This window comes from Cervus canadensis, chromosome 4 (assembly GCF_019320065.1).
Source record: "Cervus canadensis isolate Bull #8, Minnesota chromosome 4, ASM1932006v1, whole genome shotgun sequence".
NCBI lineage: Eukaryota > Metazoa > Chordata > Mammalia > Artiodactyla > Cervidae > Cervus > Cervus canadensis.
The window spans coordinates 97,359,393-97,382,972 of NC_057389.1; the positions used below are offsets into that span (position 1 = coordinate 97,359,393).

General features: G+C 40.2%; 1 protein-coding gene across 3 annotated transcripts in view; it reads right to left on the minus strand.

Annotated features, from left to right (window-relative positions):
- RUFY1 (RUN and FYVE domain containing 1) overlaps positions 1–23,580 on the minus strand; it is a 62,867-nt gene that overhangs the window by 13,700 nt on the left and 25,587 nt on the right. For all 3 annotated transcript variants that reach the window (XM_043467015.1, XM_043467017.1, XM_043467016.1), the window contains exons 6-12: positions 23,466–23,527; positions 19,986–20,051; positions 17,610–17,679; positions 13,851–13,952; positions 12,873–12,989; positions 12,317–12,484; positions 662–759 (exon numbers count right to left, since the gene is read on the minus strand). In XM_043467015.1, coding sequence (XP_043322950.1) covers positions 662–759; positions 12,317–12,484; positions 12,873–12,989; positions 13,851–13,952; positions 17,610–17,679; positions 19,986–20,051; positions 23,466–23,527 — 683 coding nt within the window. The remainder of the gene's footprint in view (positions 1–661; positions 760–12,316; positions 12,485–12,872; positions 12,990–13,850; positions 13,953–17,609; positions 17,680–19,985; positions 20,052–23,465; positions 23,528–23,580) is intronic.

The window sequence follows — 23,580 nt, forward strand, 5'->3', positions numbered from 1 at the left end:
TTTTCTTCCAGAAGTTTTTAGTCTTTGGTTTTACATGTAGATTCATGATTCCTTTGAACTTAACTTTTGTATAAAGGTGTGGTCTAAATTGAGGTTCATTTTTTGGCTTATGGATACCCAACTGTTTCAAATATCATTTATTGAAAAAACTGTCCTTTCTCCATTGAAATGCCTTTGTACCTTTGTAAAAAAAAAAAAACAAACCAGTCACCTATATTTGTATGAGTCTATTTTTTTTTTACCTGTATTCTGATACCTTACTGACCTGCTATTTATTTATTTAATTCTTATTTTTCGGTCATGCCGTGCAGCATGCAGGGTCTTAGTTCCCTGACCAGGGGTCGAACCTCTGCCCCTTGCAACAGAACTGCAGACATACACTGGACTGCCAGGGAAGTCCCTGACCTGATCTAAATGTGAGCTCACTGGATAGTTCTGACTCCCTGAGAAGTCAAAGTGATACAGTAGCCCAAAAGTTGAATAACTGAATACATGCTTAGGGAAAACTCGGGAATCCAGTCCCCTTTCCGGGAAAGACTAAAGACCTGAAGGAAAGTCATTCCAACATGTCTATACTTTTGAGAGAGACTCTGAGTAAGTCTCCAGGCTCAGACAATGCCTAGTACCTTCTAGGGAATATCTGCCAGGAGGAAGCGTTTACCTTTCTTCCATTTGTTTCATGCTGGACATGACTTGATTGGTTTTTTCTTCAAAAGATGTAATGACTTCATTCTTCTGTTGTAAACTGCTCTCTGCATTCTATAAAAGCAAGGAAAGAGGGTCATTTTCTGCTTCTGTCTCACGCCCCTGCCTGTTCTGGATTACAAGAGGGTTCAACTGTTCTCTTTGTACTTTTTTAATAATACTTTCAAGAGTGTTTCATTAATTGCTGCTCTTCGCCAGAGCCCTGGAAGACAAACTAGGTCAACGCATCCAGTGTCATCAACATAAAGAAGGGCAGAGGGGGAATTTCCTAGTGGCCCAATGATTAGGACTTGGCATTTTCACTGCTGTGGCCTGGGTTCAGTCCCTAGTTAGCGAATTAAGATCCTGCAAGCCATGCAGAGTGGCGAGAAAAAGGCAGAGAGGGAGGTAATGAAGCCCTGTGTTTGAACAGGCCAAGTCCCTTTTTGAAAAGGAACTTCAGAGTCAGATCTGACTCAACACTGCTGAGGCTTCTCGTGCGCTAGGCACCTCCATGAGTTCACATGAGTCCTGCAGGCTTCTCACGATGGGCGTTGTGAGCCCCACTGCTCTGAGCAAGAGAGGGAGGCTCAGAAGTGGCAAGCATCTGGGTAAAGGTCACAGCACAAGTGTGGTGCAGCTGGGTCCGTACCTACGCCCACGTGACCTTCTCAGCCCAAGCTTTTACCTGTGGCAGACGCTGAGTGACCAGGCGGCAGCAAAACAAACAAGCAAACGTGCTTCTGTGTGTCTACAGGAGACACTCTTAAATACAAGGAGGCAGAAAGACTGAAGACAGAAAGAAGCACTGATACATTCCTAGGAATACACAGACTATATTTTCTGGCTTTAATGTAATAAAACTAGATGTAAGCAACGAAAGAATAGCTGAACACCTCACATCTGGAAATGGAATAGCATATTACTAAAATACACTGAGCTAAAAAAATCAGAAGAGAAATTATGAAATACTTAGAGCTGAAACACAATGAAAACACTGCAGAATTTCATTACATTGAAGATGCATCCTAATTTTATATACCACTAAGAAAGGAAAAAACTGCTACTTGAAATGTGTCATGACATTGACTATAAGACGTGTCTCAATTTCCGAGATGACAGATATGAAAAATGTGCTTTTTATTGGGTTGGCCATTAAGGTACTTTGGTTTTTAGGTAAGAAATAAAAGACACATTTTTCAACAAGAACTTTACTGAACAACGTGCTATTTTGTTCCACTACCTTCTGCCATTTTTCAGGCAACTTCATGTTCCATCTTCCCCAAACTTTTTATCTTTTTGAGCAAAGAAGTGTTGCAGGTGCCTTTTACATTCTTCCAAGTAACTGAATTTTTTTCCAAGAAGAGAATTTTGTAAAGATTTAAATAAATGGAAACCCGAAGGTGCAGTGTCTGGTGAATACAATGCACGAATCAGAACTTCCCAGCCAGGGACTTCCCTGATGATCCAGTGGCTGAGAGCCCAATGAAGGGGGCCCAGGTTCGATCCTTGATCAGGGAACTAGATCCCACATGCTGCAACTAAAGATCCTGCATGCCACAATTAAGACTTGGCACAGCCAAATAAATAAATAAAACCAAACAAAACTCTATCTTTTTTTTTTTTTTTTTTAAAGAAGGACTTCCCAGCCAAGCTGTAACAGTTTTTGCCTGGTCATCAAAGAAACATGTGGTCTTGTGTTATCCTGATGGAAGACTATGTGTTTCCTGTTGACTAATTCCAGACACTTTTCATCAACAGCTGTTTTCAGTTGGTCTAATTGGGAGCAGTATTTATTGGAATTAATCGTTTGGTTTTCTGGAAGGAGCTTGTAATAGGGGACTCTGTTCTAATCCCACCATATATACAACATCACCTTCTTTGGATGAAGACCTGCCTTTGGCGAGGTTGGTGGTAGTTCATTTTGCTCAGCCCACAATCTCTTCTATTCTATATTATCATACAGTATCCACTTTTCGTTGCCCTTCACAATTTGTTTTTAAAAAGGAGTGTTTTCATTATGTTTCAGTAGAGAATGACACATGGAAATACGGTCAAGAAGGTTTATTTTGCTTAACTTATGTGGAACCCAAGCCATTAAAATGATTAACATAACTAAGGGGGTGCAAATAATTTTCAACACTTAATTTGGATATTTTAAGTATGTCAGCTATCGCTCATGTAGTTTAACACTGTTGTCAATGGATGTCTTGATTTAATCTCTATTGACTTCAACAGGTCTATCTGACTGGGGAGCATCATCCACCAAGAAATCTCCAACATGAAACTTCACAAACCACTTCTGACACAACTGACCAGCACTTTCTCCACACACTGCACACATACATTTGTTTTGCATTTCAGTTGCATTTTTACCTTCTTTGAAATAATAAATAATAACAATATGCCAAAAATGCTTTTTTCCTTCCATCTTCAATATTAAAATAGCTTTACAAAAATTCACCAATTTTGCTAAGTTTTTTGAAAATGCAAGCCGATATGACAACTGTCATGATACAATCTAACAAAACTGTTTTGAATGAAGTTAAAGACTAAATGTTGTGAGAGCTGTCTTATGGAAAAAACCAAACGAACCTTTTGGCCAACCCAATCAATGAAATACTTTGATCAAAATTTGAGTGTCATTAAAGCAGTGAAGTGAAGTCGCTGAGTCATGTCCAACTCTTTGTGATCCCATGGACTCTAGCCCACCAGGTTCCTCTGTCCATGGGATTCTCCAGGCAAGAATACTGGAGTGGGTTGCCCTTTCCTTCTCCAGGGGATCTTCCCAACGCAGGGATCAAACCCAGGTCTCCCACACTATAGGCAGACTCTTTACTGTCTGAGCCACTGGGGAAGCCTAGCTAAAATGGTACTTGTGGGCAATTTTAAACTTTTAGACTTCCCTGGTAGCTTAGATGGTAAAGTGTCTGCCTACAATGTGGGAGACCCAGGTTCGATCCCTGGGTCGGGAAGATGTTCTGGAGAAGGAAATGGCAACCCACTCCAGTATTCTTGCCTGGAAAATCCCATGGATGGAGGAGTGTGGTAGGCTACAGTCCATGGGGTCGAAAAGAGTCGGACACGACTGAGTGACTTCACTTCAAATAAAATATTTAATGAAATAAAAAATAAAATAAAACAGATGAGCTAAGTATGCATTTCAGAAGCTGAAAATGAGCCACAGAGTAAACCCTAAGAAATAATAAAGAATATAATAAAGGTGAAGGTAGAGATCAATGAAATAAGAAACAATAACAGAACACAATAAGGAATATTAGAAAACAAGCCAGTTCTTTGAGAAGATTATTAGAACAGACACAATTCTGGCAAGATTAGATAAAGAAGAAAGACAGAAAATGCAATAAGAAAACACTGAATTAAAGAGATTAAAAAATTCTGCAAAAGAATATTATAAACAATTATGAGCTAAAATACTTGAAAACCTAAATAAAATAAGACACATTTTGGGAAAAAGTATAAAATATACTGAAATTGGTCTGAGAAGAAATGGAAAATATGAATAAACCAGTAAGCATTCAATAAATTGAAATGGCAGTCATAGTCTCCTTGACCCAAAAAGCCCAGCCCAGATGAATCCTATAACATGGATGGGATTCTCAAAACTTTTGGAGAACAGATACTTGCTATCTTATAAGAGTTACTTCTAAGAAAGAGAGCAGGAAACCTTATTTTACAGTACCAGTCCAACCATGATTTTGAAGCCAAATAAGGTTAGTAATAGGAAAGAAAGTTAGAGGTCTGTCTCGTGTATAAACATACATATTAGCTACGTATTTAAATATGTCACAATCAAGTAGGAATCCAAGAATGTAAATCTATAAATTGGCACATAAATAAGGGAGAAAAAAAAATAAGGGAGAAAAAGAACTGTTCTATCACAATAAATAAAATGCAAAAAAGCCTAAAACATTGAATAAAGTTCAACATTTATTTATGAGAAAAATCTCTGAGCAAACAAGAAATAAAGAAGAACTTCACGGACTTCTCTGGGGGTCCAGTGGTTAAGAATCTGCCTGAAAATGCAGGAGACACGGGTTCCATCCCTGATCACAGAAACTCGCTCATGCCATGAGCAACTGACCCTGAGCGCCACACTGCTGAGCCTCTGCTCTAGGGCCCGCGCACCCCAACTGCGGAAGCCCACAAGCCCTGTGCTCCACGACGGGAAGCCACTGCAGTGAGGGGCCTGCGCTCCACCATCAGAGCAGCCTCCGCTCCATGTGGCGAGAGGGAGCCCATGCACAGTAACGTAAATAAATGAAAAAAAAAAAGAACTTCTTTAATTCAGTAAAGATTATACACCAACCATCTAGTAAGCACTACCCTTGATGGGGAAATCTTTTTAAAAAAACAGTTTTATTTATTTGTTGTTGGCTGTGCTGGGTCTCTGTTGCTGTGTGGCTTTCCTCCAGTTGCGGAGAACAGGGGCCACTCTCCAGCTGCGGGGCGCAGGCTCTAGGCGTGTGGGCGTCAGTAGCTGTGGCTCCCAGGCTCCAGTGCACAGGCTTAATAGTTGTGGCACACGGGCTGAGTTGCTCCGAGGCACGTGGGATTTTTTCCCAATCAGGGAGGGAACCCGTGTTTCCTGCACTGGCAGGCGGATTCTTTACCACTGAGCCACCCGGGAAGGCCTGATGGAGAAAGTTTTACACGCATTACTTTTAAGATCAGAATCACAAGTCTGCTCACTATTTCTGTTACTGTCTAATGTAGTCATGGAGGCCAGTGCTAAAAGAAACAAAAAAATAATGGGTACAAGACTTGAGAGTGAAGAGACTAAATTGTCTTTATTTGCCTACAGTATGATTAATTACCACCAAGATCAATAGACAAACCATCAGAACTAGGTGGGGGGTGGGCAAGGCTGTCAAACACAAGATCAACCTATAAAGCACAAAAGCACTTCTCCATGTTAGTAAGAACTCACTAGAAGATGCAGCCAAAATAAGGAAACAGCCATGCTGCCATCAAGGATGAGACAGGATCAAGGGCTCACCTGGAGAAAACGCAACTCTTACGGAACAAAAAGGAGAGTAAGCTTTGAATTCAACACAATTCCCACTTAAGAAATTCAGCTGGAGTTTTAAAAAAGGAAGTTTATACCTTATTCTAAAATATTTATCAAGAATCAGACTACACTACAAAGTTACAGTAACCAAAGCAGCATGATGCTGGCACAAAACCAGACAGAGGTCAATGGGACAGGAGAGAAAGCCCAGAAATAAACCCACGCACTTATGGTCAGTTAATTTACAGCAAAGGAGGTGAGAAAATGGAGAAAAGAACTGTCTCTTCAACAAGCGGTCCTGGGAAAGTGGGAAAGTGCACAGCTACATGTAAAAGAATGAAAATAGAACATTTCCTAACACTATATACAAAGACAAACTCAAAATGGATTAAAGATCAAGGTATAACACTGGATAGTATAACACTGGAAAACACAGGCAGAACATTGACATAAATTTTTAACATAAACACTGACAGCAATATTTTTTTGGATCCATCTCCTAGAGTAATGGAAACAAAAGTGAAAATAAACAAATGTGACCTAATTAAACTTATAAGCTTTTGCACAGCAATGGAAACCATAAACAAAATGAAAAGACAACCTATGGAATGGGAGAAAATATTTGCTAATGATGTGACCAACAGAGGGATTTTGAAAACATACCAACAGCCAGCTTTATCGTTGTTGTTCAGTCCCCAAGTCGTGTCTGACTCTTTGTGACCCCATGGACGGCAGCACGCCAGGCTTCCCTGTCCTTCACTGTCTCCTGGAGTTTGCTCAAATTCATGTCCATCGAGTCAGTGATGCTATCTAACTATCTCTTCCTCTGCTGCCCCCTTCTCTTTTTGCCTTCAATCTTTCCCAGCATCAGGATTTTTTCCAATGAGTTGGCTCTTCACATCAGGTGGCCAAAGTACTGGAGCTTCAGCTTGAAGATTTATGTTTCCTCTTTGTGGCTTGCCTGTTCATATTTTTTGTCCCTTTTTCTTTTGGATTTCCTATCTTTCCCTTGTTGATGAGTAGTAATTCCATGTATAGTCTAAATATTAGTCCTTTACTGGTCTACAGATTGTAAGTATCTTCTCCTAGTCATCTACTGTCCTTAAGTCCCTAGTTTTGATATAGTCTAATGTTCATATTAGATATAGTCTAATTTTCACATATGGTTTGCACTTTGGAGGTTTTAGAAACATTCTCATGCTTAGGTGACAAAGATATTCCACACTAGTTTACTCAACCTTTCACATTTAGGTTTGTAATGTATCAAGAGTTAACTTTTATATATGGCATTTCCTAGGGATCCAGCGTTCTTCCAATGAATATTCAGGGTTGATTTCCTTTAGGATTCACTGGTTTGATCTCCTTGCAGTCCAAGGGACTCTCAAGAGTCTTCTCTAGCATCACAGTTTGAAAGCATCAATTCTTTGGCACTCAGTCTTCTTTACAGTCCAACTCTCATATCCGTACATGACTACTGGAAAAACCAGAGCTTTGACTGTATGGACTTTTGTTGGCAAAGCGATGTCTTTGCTTTTTAATATGCTGTCTAGGTTTGTCACAGTTTTCCTTCCAAGAAGCAAGCATCTTTTTAATTTCATGGCTGCAGTCACTATCTGTGATGATTTTGGAGCCCAAGAAAATAAAATCTGTCACTGTTTCCCCATCTATTTGCCATGAAGTGATGGGACTGGATGCCATGATCTTTGTTTTTTGAATCCTGAGTTCTTTTAAAAAAATTAACTTATTTATTTTAATTGGAGGCTAATTACTTTACAATATTGTGGTGGCTTTTGCCATACATCGACAGGAATCAGCCACAGGAAAGGGGGTTCAGGATGGGGGGGACACATGTGCACCTGTGGCTGAATGCTGGGTTTTAAGCCAGCTTTTTCACTCTCCTCTTTCACTTTCATCAAGAGCCTCTTTAGTTCCTCTTCGCTTTCTGCATTAGAGTGGTATCATCTGCATATCTGAGATGCTGATATTTCTCCTGGCAATCTTGTATCCAGCTTGTGATTCATCCAGCCCAGCATTTTCCAAGATGTACTCTGCATAGAAGTTAAATAAAGAGTGACAATACACAGCCTTGTTGTACTCCTTTCCCAATTTGGAACCAGTTATTCCATGTCAGGTTCTAACTGTGGCTTCTTGACCTGCATACAGATTTCTCAGGAGGCATGTAAGGTATTCTGCTATTCCCATCTCTTTAAGAATTTTCCAGTTTGTTGTGATCTACAAAGTCAAAGTCTTTGGCGTAGTCAATAAAGCAGATGTTTTTCTGGAATTTCCTCGCTTTCTCTATGATCCAACGAATGTTGGCAATTTGATCTTCGGTTCCTCTGTCTTTTCTAAACTTGGCTTGTACATCTGGAAGTTCTTGATTCACATACTGCTGAAGCCAAGCTTCATGGATTTTGAGCATAACCTTACTAGCATGTGAAATGAGCACAACTGGCTGGTAGTTTGAATATTCTTTGGCATTGCCTTTCTTTGAGATTGGAATGAAAACTGATCTTTTCCAGTCTTGTGGCCAATGCTGACATATTGAGTACAACACTTTCACAGCATCATCTTTTAGGATTTTAAATAGCTCAGCTGGAATTCCATCACCTCCACTAGCTTTGTTTGTAGTGCTAAGGCCCACTTGACTTCATACTCTAGGATTTCTGGCTTTAGGTTAGTGACCACACCATCATGGTTATCCTGGTCAAGAAGATCTTTTTTTGTACAGTTCTTCTGTGTATTCTTGCCACCTCTTCTTAACCTCTTCTGGCTCTGTTAGGTCCTTACTGTTTCTGTCCTTTATTGTGCCTATCCTTGCATGAAATATTCCCTTGATATCTCCAATTTTCATGAAGAGTTCTTTAATCTTTCCCATTCTGTTGTTTTCCTCTACTTCTTTGCATTGTTTATTGAAGAAAGCCTTCTTATCTCTTCTTGATATACAAAAAACTTACATAGCTTAATATAAAAAAACCATACAACCCAATCAAAAAATGGGCAGAAGACCTAATTAGACATCTGTATGTCTCTGAAAGACATACAGATGGCCAACAGGCACATGAAAAGATGCTCAACACGGCTAATTATACAGAAATGCAAATAAAAACTGCAGTGAAGAATTACCTCACACTAGTCAGAATGGTCATCATCAAAAAGTCTACAAATAGTAAATGCTGGAGAGGATGTAGAGAAAAGGGAACCGCCCGCACTGTTGCTGGGAATGTAAATTGGTACAGACGCTGGAAAACAATACGGAGAATCCTTAAAAAACTAAAAATAGAGTTACTGTAAGATCTAGCAATTCCATTCCTGGGCACATATCTAGAAAAGATGAAAGATCTAATTAAAAAAGATACATGTTCACTGCAGCACTATGTACAACAGCCATGGTGTGGAAGCAACCTAAATATCTACTGACAGATGAATGGATAAAGAAGATATGGTGAGTATATATATATGTGTGTGTGTGTATATGTGTGTGTGTATATATATATAAATATGTGTGTGTATACGTGTGTATATATAAAAATGTGTGTATGTGTGTGTATATGTGTATATATATAAATATGTGTGTATACATGTATGTGTATGTGTGTGTATGTATGTGTATGTGTGTATATGTGTATGTGTGTGTGTATGTGTATGTGTGTGTGTGTGTGTGTGTGTATACACAGTGCATACAGACACACATACAATGGAACATTGCTGTTGTTTAGTTGCTAAGTCGTGTCTGACTCTTTGCATCCCCATGGACTGCAGCCCTCCAGGCTCCTCTGTCCATGGGATTTCCCAGGCAAGAGTACTGGAGTGGGTACCCATTTTCTTCTCCAGGGATGTTCCTGACCCAGGCATCAGACCTGAGTCTCCTGCATTGGCAGGTGGATTCTTTACCACTAAGTCACCAGGGAAGCCCTACAGAGCCATAAAAAGAAAGAAATAATGCCATCTGTAGGAATATGGATGGACCTGGAGATTATCACTCTAAGTGAAGTAAGTCAGCCAAAGACAAATATCATACCACTTATATGTGGAATCTAAAAAAATGATACAAATGAACTTATTTACAACACAGAAACAGAGTCAGACTTGGAGAAAAAACTTATGGTTACCAAAGGGAAATTTATGGTTAACAGATATATATCACTATATATAAAATAGATAAAGACCTACTATATAGCATAGGGAACTATATTCAATAATTTATAATAATCTATAATAGAAAAGAATCTGAAAAAGAATCATTTTATACCAGAAACTAACAGAACATTGTGAATTAACTATACTCCAGTTGAGAAGAAGATAAAAAAGAACAAACATTTATAAATAGATAAGTCAATTGGAAAATGAAGGGAGAAAACAGGGGGAAACATGGGCAGGCTTGACCAACGTTCTTGGCCGAATCATGTCCCTCCCAAACCTGTTATGTTGAAGTCCTAACCCCCAGTATGACCCAGGACCTCATTTGGAAGCAGGGTCACTAACTGCAGACATAATTAATTAAGATGAAGTCACAATGGAGTTGGGTGGGCTCCCAATACAATATGGCTGGTGTCCTTATACAAAGGGGAGATGTGGACAGAGGCATGCACATTCAGGGAAAATGCTGTGTGAAGACAGAAGGCAGAGATGGGGTGGTAACTCCTTCAAGTGAAGGAACCCCCAGAACTGATAGCAAGCACCAGAAGCTAGGAGAGACGGCTGGGACTGACGTTCTCACAAGCCTCAGAGGAAACCACCCCTGCCAATGCCTGACGCTGAGACTCCTGGCCTCCAGCACTGCGAGGTGGTAAGTTCTTGTTAAGCCACTCAGCTTGTGGTGTTCTACTGCAGCAGCCTGAGCAAACTCACAGAACCAACCAGACAGTAAAACCCACCACAAAGCTATGGCAATCAAAATACACAAACCCTCAAGCAGAACAGAGACCTCAGAGAGAGCTCCATTTATTTACGTAGGAACTTGACACATGATGAAGGCGGCACCACATGCCAACAAGCGACCCTGAAGCAGTTTACTACATGGACAAAAAGAACACTGAATCCCTGGGTAATGCCATATACAAAGGCTAACTCTTGATAACAGGACAAACCTAACGTGAAAGGTTGAGACAACTAGTGTGGACTATCTCTGACACCCAGGCATGAGAAAGTTTCTAATACAAAACCTCCGAAGTGCAAAGAAAGAAAGTGAAAGTGAAAGTCGCTCAGTCGTGTCCAACTCTTTGTGACCGCACGGACTATACAGTCCATGGAATTCTCCAGGCCAGAATACTGGAGTGGGTAGCCTTTCCCTTCTCCAGGGGATCTTCCCAACCCAGGTCTCCCGCATTTCAGACAGATTCTTTACCAGCTGAGCCACAAGGGAAGCCCAAGAATACTGAAGTGGATAGCCTATCCCTTCTCCAGTGGATCTTCTGGACCTAGGAATAGAACCAGGGTCTCCTGCATTGCAGGCAGATTCTTTACCAACCAAGCTATCAGGGAAGCCCCCAAAGTGCAAACCATATTTGAAAAATCAACACATTATCGACTACATCAAAACTAGGGACTTTAGGATAGTAGATGACTAGGAGAAGATACTTACAATCTGTAGACCAGTAAAGGACTAATATTTACACTATACATGACTACTCATCAACAAGGAAAAGAGAAAACCCAAAAGAAATAAAGGACAAAACAAATGAACAGGTAAGCCACAAAGAGGAAGCATAAATGGTTAGCTGTCATATTAAAGGATGCTCAAACTCATTAGACTGAGAAATGAATATTAAAACAATTGTACACTCACTCACAATACAGGTACCACATGCCACAGCTCGAGGGAGTGTATGTTGGTGCAGCCCTTCTAGAAAGCAGTGTGGCTGGAAGAAAGAAGCGTCTGGCTGGGAGGACGCTATGATTATGTCTGCCAGAGAGATTCTCCCAGGTCTCAAAGGGAGATGGGTACACTACTTGCCAGGGTGTGGCTTGTGCTAGCATAGTGGAGGAAAATTGTTTGTCCGTCACTGGGCAAGAAAATGCAGTGGGTACACACATTGGGAAGCTAACCTGTATTAAGAAGCCAACAGCAGGTAAGTATGCAGATGAACGTCACGCCGAGGCAGAAAAAGGAACAGGAGAGCCACAGCACGATACCACTGATGGAAACTAAAATTTGTATCTCAAAATGATACCCATTTTAGAATGATGAATACAAATGAAAAGATCAACACTTTCGAATGCTGGGCTATAGGAAAGAGGATGGCAGTGGGATGGGGGATAAAAGGAAATAAGAAAACAAGAGGGATGTTTTTTTATAGTGCCCTGACCAGGGATATAAGTGTCAACTCAACCTTCTGCATCTGAAGCCCAGAGGGAGAAAGAGTGTGAAGCCGGAATTCCAGCAGCACTAGAGGGACGTGGGGGTGGTCCTTCCTGGGAATCCAACCACGCTGTGCTGACTCTGCAGACAGGGGTTTGGTGATGCCACAGCAGATGTCATGAGCCTTGCGAGTTATGGCCAACATGAAGTCAAACTGCCACTTGCTCAAACTTTGAAGACGGAATCCATGCCCACTGTGTCAGGGCTTTGTGTGATGTGGACACAGAGCCAATTCCCACCTGGACTTTGTGAAACATCTGTAAATTAATGGCTTTGACTTCCTCCAGCTGCTGGCGCAGGGCGACCAGAGTGTCCTGCTTCTCATGGGTGTCCTTTTCTAGTAGCTTCATTGCAATTTCCATTTCGGTTTTCATTCCAATTTGTAACTCCAGTTCTTTTTCTAATTCCTTAAAGGATATTAACAAGGAGAATATTATTAAAGTAGATCAGAGAAATGAACTTAACTGATACTGTATTTTGGGCGGTGCTGAACATACGAAGGTCAGAATAGGTTAGGGAAATGCAGACAAGTCTGTCTGGAGCACAGCTAGATTTAATTTTACCCCTTTTCTCATTTTACAATAAACACTGGCTCAGTATCAAGTCAACAGAAAGTAGGTAGGTGGTAATGAGGGATACTCCAGGATATTTTTTTAACATGTTGAAAGCCTTATTTCCATAAAACTAATTTGTTTTAAAGAAGGTTGAAGCATACATCTGCAAAGCGCTGATAGAAGCTAGCTTTCAGGGGACGAACTGGGGAATCTTTCTGACGACTCAGGCTTACATACTCACCAAACGGGCTTTCCTCTCCTCCTTCAGCTGCTTCCACACATCATTGTACATTTCATCCAGACCTTGCCGAGTCTGCTTATAAGTCTCCAGTTCAATTTTTGTATCTTGTTTTGTTATCTGTGATCAAACAAGAGCACCATAGGAATGGTTTGCTTACAGAAGCAAGCTAACTACTGGGTTGGCCAAGTACAAAGTATTTTAACACATTATTGACTGGGGAATTATTGCAGAAACTATTGCCTGTGACTGGTGATTTGTTATGTAAGTGAATAACGAAACACTCTGGTCAATAATGTTCAGGTAACAAAAGATGTATTAATACATCTCTGGTCAATAAGTTGCTAAAATATACCAAATAAATGTTTTTAAAAGTAGCACAATTTCTAATTTCTATTTTTTAAAATAATAATAGAGAAAAGTTAAAATTTTAAAGATATCTTAATATGTTTGAACTTGAAGGATGAAAGCAAACTAACAGATTTTTGAAAAGGTGGGCTCAGAAACAATTTAATTTTCTTTAAAACAGAAAAGTCGTTCTGAGTGGGAAAGGTCCACATTCAGTATTTATCTAGCATAATTTTTAGCACTGGGTAAATTTTGAGATGAATCAGATACGGTCTCTACCCTCAAGTCATTGGGTGAGACAGCCGCAAGTCAGCGGTTCTACAAAATAGCAAATGGATTCTATGATGGAGGGAAACGCAGCGAGTGATGAGAGCACATGAGGAGAAGGGCCCAGGCCTCCGGACGGGCACCGGGACAGCATCACAGAGGACTGGGCCCACCAGAGACGCTGAGGGGGGGACAGCAACTTTCACTTACAAAGGCCTAGAGGCACTTGGGAAACCCCAAGTGGTCCAGGCGGCCTGAGAGGGGCATTAGGGTACCAAGGCGTCTTTGAAACAGAGCATCTTTGCACGTTTCAAGCTTGAGGTCTGTGATGGACATGTCTGAGTGCCTGCAAGGCCTATTTCTCACCTCTACGCTTTTTTCGCTTTTCTCACGAATTAATTCATTTTGTTCTCTTAATTGTTGCTGTTCTTCTTGGAGTGAACAAATTCGGTCTGTCGCAGCTGAAAGCTTATTAAGAAAGATTTTTATATTTCTTAACATCAAAATGAATCTTACTGCTCAAATTAAAAGCTAACATTTAGCATCCTCAAAATTGACAATGCATTTTTACATATGTGAAATTTTGTTTTTAATCCTTGTTTTGAATTAGGTAATACAGTCACAAAATTCCAAAGATAAAAAAACATAGTAAAATCTCTCTCCCACCCTTGCCCCTAGTGATCTCTGCCCTTCCCAGATACTCTTTCACAAAAATGACAATATACCATCTATTTCACATGGGCAAAAATTTATGGACACAAAATATTAGAAACAGCCTGAATGTCGAATACTAGAAATGGTTTAACAAATCATAGTGAAAGCAAAAAAAAAGAAACAAGTAGTTATTAAAATATTTATAAAAACTTTTAATGACTTGAGAACATACTTATGATATAATCAAATAAAGCAGGTTATAGAGTATGTTCTCATGTCTAGTTTAAAAAAAACAACAACAGCAACTGGACTTCTCTGGTGGGGGTTAAGACTTGGTGCTCCCAATGAAGGGGACATGGTTTTGATCCCTGGTTGGGGAACTAAGACCCCACATGCCACAGGGTGCGGCCTAAAACAAAACAAAACAAAAAACCCCCACAACTTAAAAATGCTTAAGAAGAAAATCAAAAGCAAACAAACAAACAAAACTTAGGAAGAGATGGGGACGCTATATACCAAGGGTTAAAAATAGCTGTCATTTAGCCAAGGGATTATGCATTTCCTGCCCCCCCCCCATTCTTTTTAGTTTTTCTAGCCAATGAGCAAAAGTATATCTTATCACTAGAGAGATAATTAAACAATCTGGGGGTGGAATCACAACCAAACCACTAAAGATGTGCCTGAGGAAAACATCTTCCTTGCCTGAATGAGTATAGTTTAGGGAAAAGCATCTAGGAGCAGGTGCCTTCATGGACCTGCTGAGGAGAGGCCAGCAGGAAAGACAAGATAGAGGAGTAACGCCCCAACCAACTTGTCCTTATCCAGCCTGTGAACCAGCCTTGAGACAGAAGGTGAGGCTGGGTAGGGAGAAAGAAGCAAGACGTGTGCCCTTGGTGTGTGGCTATGCTCCTAGCACCATTCATGAATGGGGCCCTGAAGCCTTCTCTTGCTCAGGCCTAGGTCCACGCGGACTCAGAAGCCAGGACTGAGGTTTCTAAACATAACTTCTGTGCCCAAGCTAAAAACTAAGGCTTGAAAGGAGGCGCTAGTTGCTACAAGGGAAGAAGCAGACAAAAACCAAATGCTAATTCCAGTCCTACCCTCAGAGGACAGAGACCACACCCTGGGTAAGAGGCGTACTTCTCTCTAAAGCACATTTTCTTTCTTTCTTTTTTTTTTAAAGCACATTTTCTATTACAACTGTTTGCTTTTGAAGAAAAAATAACCCAGTTGGTTCAGTTTCAAAAGCTAAATTCATTCAAGGTGTGCCAACTCTCCTCAGAGTGGGAGAAAATATTCACAAAGTAACTAATAAGGGATTAATCTCCAAAATACACAAACAACTCTTGCAGCTCAGTATTAAGAAAAAAAAAAAATCCAATCAACAGATTGGTAGAAGATCTAAAGAGATGTTTCTCCAAAGACATACAGATGGCCAAAAAAGCACATGAAAAGATGCTTAACATCACTAATTATTAGAGAAAGGCAAATCAAAACTACAGTAAGATATCACCAGTCAGAATGGCCATCATAAAAAACCTACAAACCATAAATACCAGAGAGGGTGTGGATAAAAGGAAACCCTCTTATGCTGTGGGTGGGCCTGTAAACTGGTACAGCCGCTGTGGAGAACAGTATAGAGGTTCCTTAAAAAAAGGAACTATTACTAGAGCTACCATGACCCAGCAATCCCACGCCTGGGCATGTAAGCAGAGAGAGCAATAATGTGAAGATTCATGTACCCCAGTGTTCACTGCAGCATTACGTACAATGGCCAGGACACAGAGGCAACCTAAATGTTCATCAGCAGAGGAATGGGTAAAGACATGGTACATATATATATATATATACATATATATAATGGAATAAAAAAGAATGAAATGATGTCAATTTGCAGAAACATGGATGGGCCTAGAGATGGTCATATCGAGTGAAGTAAGTCAGACAGAGATATCATATGATATTGTTTATATGTGGAAACTAAAAAACAGGTACAAATGAACTTCTATACGAAGTGGAGAAAGAGTTACAGATGTGGAAAACAAGCTCATGGTTACCAGGGGTAAAAGGGGGGAGGAAAGGGATACAATGGAAGATTGAGACTAACATATGCACACGACTATATATAAAACGTGTAATAATAAGGACCTACTGTATAGCACAGGGAACTCTCCTCAATATTATGCAATGGTCTATATGGGAGAAGAATCTAGAAGAGTGGATGTATGTATTTATATAACTAATTCACTTTCTGTACCCCTGAAAGTAACTTAACATTATAAACCAACTACACTTCAATAAAAATGATTTAAAAACCCTAAAACTAAAACAACAACAACAAAAACAAATCATGCCACCTCATCTGGGAGAACAAAGAGTGAATCTGCTTGTTCTAAAATCAACTAAGGTCTCTTTGAGGGCCTCCACACGCCAAGTGTCAGGCAAGGCACATTTATATGGTATTAACCTAATTTAATCTTTACAACACTATTGTAAGGTATGAATTATCACCCAGGCTGGAGATGAGGAAAGTGAGGCCCAAAGGCCCACTCCATCCCCAGAGGAATTGGAGTGCTTCTGTTCTAAGTGCGATGAAGTCTCTCCTGTGACGCTCATCTTTGAGTTTCTACCTCCTCTCACAAATCTGAGCTCCTCTCCTGAAAGTTGTTCTGGTCATGGCCCTGAGAAGAGCGTAGGAAGTCTGCAGTGAGCCTTAAACTGGAGTCCTTACTAACAGGCGTGCTCTGCGACTCTCCTTCTGGCCGTGACCCGCCCTGCACCACGGGGCGGCCGTCCTCTGGCCCCTCTCAGAGCCCCTCCTTGCCAGGGAGAGCTGGAGGGGCCCGAGCAGCCAGGGACCGCTACCTGTGGGCGCGCAACCCCCCTCCTGCTAGCAGGAGACAAGATGTGTCCACCAAGCAGCCTGCCAGGCACGGGCAGCAAGCCTTCTTCCTCGGCCTCAGCCCTCCTTCTTCCTGTCCTTTCATTCTCTCTCTCCCTAGTGAGAAAGCAGAGAAAGACCGCACTGTGGGGAGACCGGTTCCACGCTCCTGCGAGGCCGAAACACCAGAGGGGCGGGCAAGGGTACTTCTACCCCATGGCAGAGCCTGCGCCCTCCGGACAGCAGGGAGACACACTACATCACAGGACAGGTGGTAAGAGAGGAAGGGAGCAGCACATTCATAAGAGGACCTGCACCTGTCTCCTGCTGGACCACTGCAAGGTCAGGAAGCCTGAGTCACTGAGAACTGGTCCGTGATCAGCTGCACAGACTCTCGGCAGCCCTGGCCAGGGCAGATCATAGACATCCCGAGGGTGTGAAATTCTGAGAATGCCTGCCCTGCGTGCAGCTCAGTCTGAGGCTAGCACTTCCCTCTCCTACCAGCGAGCAGCTCTGGTCAGATGTCCCAACCACACCATTTCTCTTAGCCTCAGGTCATTCTGGTTTAAGCATTTCGGTAAGGCACAAACCTCTTCTTGGAGCTTTGAATTAGTCTTTTCCAAGCCATCTATCTTGGTTTGAAGATCCCCAACTGTGCAGCTGTAGAACAGAAAATATTAAGTGAATGTGAACTTATGAAGGTTGTCTTCCCAATTTGTAAACAATGAGAATGGAGATTTCCAGATTTCCTGTATGAAATGCAGAGTCAAAGGGTTTCCAATTAACTCATAGATGAGGATTTTATTTATTTATTTATTTTTTTTTTAGATGAGGATTTTAAATACATATGTATATTAATTGAAAAGTTTTCAATGTTTTCTTCCCCAAAGATGCTACCCATTTGTTTTTTAGCCAATTGGAAAGAAAACAGAGTTTCTCCCGACACAATAGATGGGAACCAAAATGCCCTGGTGGTCATACATCTAAAGTAATATTCATAACAAGATATTGGTACTTTTGGGTAGTAGGATCAAAGTTGATTTTTGAATATTTTTTACACTTTGTCCCATTTTTCACATACTCTTTAAGTAACATGCTCTACTTTCATACTGAAAAATACACAAAAAAACTAGTGTAGACTTGATAAACAACAACAATAATAGTAGTAATTTTCTTTTTGGATGATGTACCAGGGTCTCTTTTGTTCTAAGCATTTTAAATGCATCAACTTATGTAATCCTCTCCACAATTCTGTGAGGCAAATTTTATTGTTAATCTGTATTACAGATGAGGAAACCATAACTTTACATTGAAAAAGTCACTAAGTTCATACCCCTATGAACCCAGGGAGTCTGGCTCTAGAACCTGCACTTTTAGGCAATAGACCCTACTACCAAAAACTGGTGTTTTTTGCCATTGAGGGGGGTACCAAGAAACAAATCTTTCAAGGCTAAGGAAACAAGGTTCAAGAATTGGGTGGGAGAAAGATAAAAATACAAATCGACACAAAATGAAAAAGACAACAAAACAAAAGATATGGAAGGAATTACAAGTTTAAAGACTATGGCATTTTCAATTCTGTACTGACTATATAACTCACAAAGTATCAATAAAATTCCTATCTTTTTCTTAGAAAACACAAATTACCAAACAAGATACATCCTCAAGAGGAGAAAAGCTAGATGAACTAACAACTCAGGAAAGACTGAAAAGCTGGCAAAGTGTTGCCTCTATACATGCTTGGAGCTTCACATTTTCAAGGAGCTCATGAACTAGAAGGTGTTCTCAGGCACAGAAATAAGGCAAAGCTTTCTGATTCATTTTGTGAGGCTGCATAACCTTGAGACCATGCCAGAGGGAAAATTATGGAATAGTTACATTAGATTATGCCTTAAGAGAATGATTAAATCATTCAAGCTATGATCAAGTAGTTTATCCCTGTGGAAAAAATACATTTAGTAAACTATATCATGTCAATAGATTAAGGGATAAAAGTCAAGATTAACTTAGTGAATGCTAAAAGGCATTTGATAAAATTCAACATCTATTTCTTACAAAAGTTCTCAATAAACAAGGAATGAATTAAGAATCTCTCTCTCAAAACAGTAGTCAGCATCATACCTCAGAGAGCTCAGAAGTGCACTTCCTTAGGTATGTTCTTTTTTTTTTTCTCATTTATTTTTATTAGTTGGAGGCTAATTACTTTACAATATTGTAGTTGTTTTTGTCATACATTGACATGAATCAGCCATGGATTTACATGTATTCCCCACTTAGGTATGTTCTAAAGAACACGCCAGATCCTTTGCCTGTTTCATTGGCTTTGGGGGTCACAGACGCTGCTCCCGTACAGCACTGCTAATGTGCACAGTAAATTTTCTAAAGGGGTTGAGGGTTCAGAGAGAGAAGTATATCTCCCAAAAATGTTAGGCTGAGAATCTCCATCCACTCCCCTCAACGCCTGCAACAACTAGTGTTTCATGACACACAGGAGCAGCTTTCCAATTAAAAAGAAAACTCAAGATAAAGATACCTGCTTTCAAAAAAAAAAGAAAAAACACTAGATATTAAATCTCTACTGAATTGCTTTTGAAGGTCTAACCCAGTGGTTTTCAACTCCTTTTCCTGCTCAGGATACTGGAGGGATGTGCGCTGATTCCCAGCAGCAACAGTGCTTTCTAGGCAGTGATTTCCAGCTAAGTTGCTGTAGGCTGAGGGGTGGAGAGTCAGGTTTCATTCATTACTCTCTAAGTTGCATAACTACACAGAACAAAGGACCAAAGGATTCCCCAAAGCTCTTTATCAAGAAATCATACTTCTATAGCCTGAACACACGAGCACTGAATGACAATCTTTCTTCCTGATTAGAAAAAAAGTTAGTTATAAATATATGGCAACTCAAAAAAGTTCCATGAGGCAATTATTGGGCACTGAGAATGAACACTGGAAAAAGAAGGGAGTCCTACCTTAAGTGCCGGTTAAGTTCTTCCACGTAATTTTTTTGATCAAGGACATCTGTGATTCTTTCATGCCTTTAAAAAAGAGCATAAAAATAGAGAAATTCTTTTTTTGCAACGAATATTTTAAAATTTATTTATTTGGCTGCGCTTGGTCTTTTTGATACAGCATGTGGACTCCAGTTGTGGCACACGGGCTTAGCTGCTTCCTGACATGTAGGACCTTAGCTCCCTGACCAAGGATTGAACCTGTGTCCCCTGCATTACAAGAGGGATTATTTTTACCACTGGGACACCAGGGAAGTCCCAAGGAATTCCTTTCACTCAGGGTTAATACTTCGTAATTGTCCCCCAACCTTCCAATCACCTTGCAGGAGTACCAATGTCATTAATGCCATCAGGAAACCAACAGACAGTCAGAGTGTAATAATGTCTACATGGTCCTGAGTGAACCAGCAGGGCTGGTTGGGAAGACACGGAACACACTGGAAATGCTGCCCAGGAAGGGTCCTCCCTACAGATGCTCCTCCCACCTCATCCCTAGCATTTGAGAATGCCAGCAGGATGCAAGGTGGAGACAGCAAAATCCATGTGCAAATGGCTCCTGAGGTAGGAGATGAAGCAGCCCTTGGTATACTGAAGGAAAAGAAGTTGGCTCATAAAAGAAGATCACAAGACTCTTCAAAACACAAAGCTGATTAGTCTGGGTTTGAAAAAAAAGACACTGGGAATTCCTTGGTGCTCCCGTGATTAGGACTCTGCTTTCAACGCCAAGGGGGTGGGTTCAATTCCTGGTTAGGGAACTAAGATCCCAAAATCCACGCAGTGTGACAAACAAACAAAACAACAACAGCAAACTTCATATATATTTATATACATAAAAGACTTCAACATTTTAAAGTTAGCCTCCCCCCACCAATTTCTTTACATACACATGTACATAAATGAGATTATTCAACCCACACTCATGCCACAGATGCTGGATTTGTTGGTCAGTATAGTTTTTTTTTAACCTTTCTGCCCTCACATAGCTTTCCCAGGTGACACATACTGACAGCTTGTTGAGTAGCCTCTGTGCAGATAATCATAATATCTGTCTATATTTTTATATAGAGTATATGCAATTAAAATATAAAAGAGACTTGGAGGGTTTTAGAAATGGAATATATATACTTCTCAGTATTATACTTTTCTCACTCAATAATACCTGTGGAAATCCCTCTAAATCTACTATACACTGGGTAAAATTTGCCTTTTCTCATGTCTGTATAACATACCACAGTGTGGAATATTTTGCATGTTCCACAATTCATTCAATTACAGATGTCCCTAAGTATCCACAGGGGACGGCTGGATACCAAACCTCTGTGGATACCAAAATCTGCAACTGCTCGTCTCTCATACAAATGGGATAGCACTGCTGACTCTCTATATCTGTGGGTTCAACATCCTCAGGTGTGAAAGGCTGACTGCATTCCCTTAAAGGTGGATAATCAGCTCATTTCCAGTTCTTTTAGACATTAAGAATATATTTTTAATTCCAAGTGAGCAAATGTTAGTACTTGGTACTTTGGGTGCATGCCTTCCTTGGTAAGGTGCACTGCCAGGATGCTGAGACCAGAAGAGTCCTCAATATGAAGACGTGTGAAAGACAACAGATGTAGAATATTCAAACACAGCCCAAGGCTTTACAGTGAAACTCCCTCCCACACTTGTGTTCAGGTCTATGTGCCTCTCTAGAAGTGATCCATGTATATGGAAGTACAACATATAAATACAAGTATCATGTCTTCTTTATTATAACATAAATTTTAGCATGTTATACACATTGTTTGCTTTGTCTTCTTTTCTGTCTCTTTTTTCAGGGTAACTTCTTTTAATGCTCTTGTTAACAAAGATGAGGTAGTTACATGCAGCATGAAAAGACATCCAAGACACACTGTGATCTAAGAGTAAGTCTAGTGGCAACTTAAGTATGTAATAGTGCTTTTCCATTTACATCCAAACAAATCATAAAGCAAATTACACTACCAACAAATATACATTTGCAAGCCATTAAAAAAAAAAAAAAAGACTCGGAAGGAGTCATGCATGAGTAGCTTCCTCTGAAGAAGGAGGCAGGGAGTGGGACTGAGATGGAGACTGGGGGATAGTGTGAATGGGGAAATTGCCCTTGCACTCTCTATTCCTCCTCAGAGCATAATTCCTCAAACAACGGGAACAGTAACATATTACCATTGTAATTAAAAACAGCTAAATAAAAACTAAATTTCAAACAATGCAAAAACAAAAGTAGTATTCTTTGTCAGCAGTTACATGAAAGGATGCTCAGCATCACTAATCATCAGGAAATGCAAAACAAAATCGCAGTATGGTAATACCTCACACCTGTTAGAATGGTTATCACCGAAAAGACAAGAAAGAATAAGTGTCGGCCAGGAAACAGAAAAGAGAACCCTTGTGGAGTGCTGGTGGGAATGTAAATTAGTGCAGCCACTATGGAAAACAGCATGGCAGTTTCTCAAAAAATTAAAAATAGAACTACTAAATGACTCAGCAATTCCACTTCTGGGTATTTACCCAAATGAAGTGAAAACTAACATGAATATGTATATGCACCCCCATAATTCACTGCAGCATTACTTATAATAGCCAAGATAGAGCAACAACCTTCCTGATAGCTCAGTTGGTAAAGAATCTGCCTGCAGTGCAGAAGACCTGGTTTGATTCCCAGGTTGGGAAGATCCACTGGAGAAGGGATAGGCTACCCACTCCAGTATTCTTGCCTGGAGAATTCCATGGACTATATTTTCCATGGGGTTGCAAGGAGTCGGACACAACCAAGCGACTTTCACTTCACTCCTTTATAGCAACAACCTAAGTGGATGAATGAAGAAAATGTGGTATATTTATATAATAAAATATTATTCATCCACAAAAAAAAATCCTACCATTTCTGACAACATGAGTGGATTTGAGGGCATTATGCTAAGTGAAACAAGTAAAAGACAAATACCTTATGATCTTACTTATATGTGGAATCTAAAACAAACAAACAAACACAGAACCAAACTCACAGATACAGGGACTGGTGGTGGTTGCCAGAGGTTTGGGGAGTGGGGGAGAAGGTGAATGGGGTCATAAGGTACAAACTTCCAGTTATAAAATAAAGGAGGCTTAGTGATGCAATGTGCAGCATGATGACTACAGTTAATAGCAAAACTGCGTATTTGAAAGTTGCTAAGACAGTAGATTCTAAAAGCTCTTGTCACAAGAAAAAAATTCTTTTGTAACTATGTTAAGGTCATGGATGTACACTAGATGTACTATGGTGATCACTTTACAATATACACAAATATCATATTATTATGTTGCACACCTGAAAATAATGTAATGTTATGTCAATTACACCTCAATTTTTAAAAAAGTAGCATTCTTTGCTAGAATTTCATTAAAATCATGAAGAGCAGCATACAATGCAGAACTTACTCTTTGCCGCCATCTAGATCCTGCACATCTTTAATGTAGAGAGAAAAATCGATCACTCCAACCTGATTGAAAGAAAATGCACCAGTTTAAATGAAAGATAATTTCCCCACTTTCC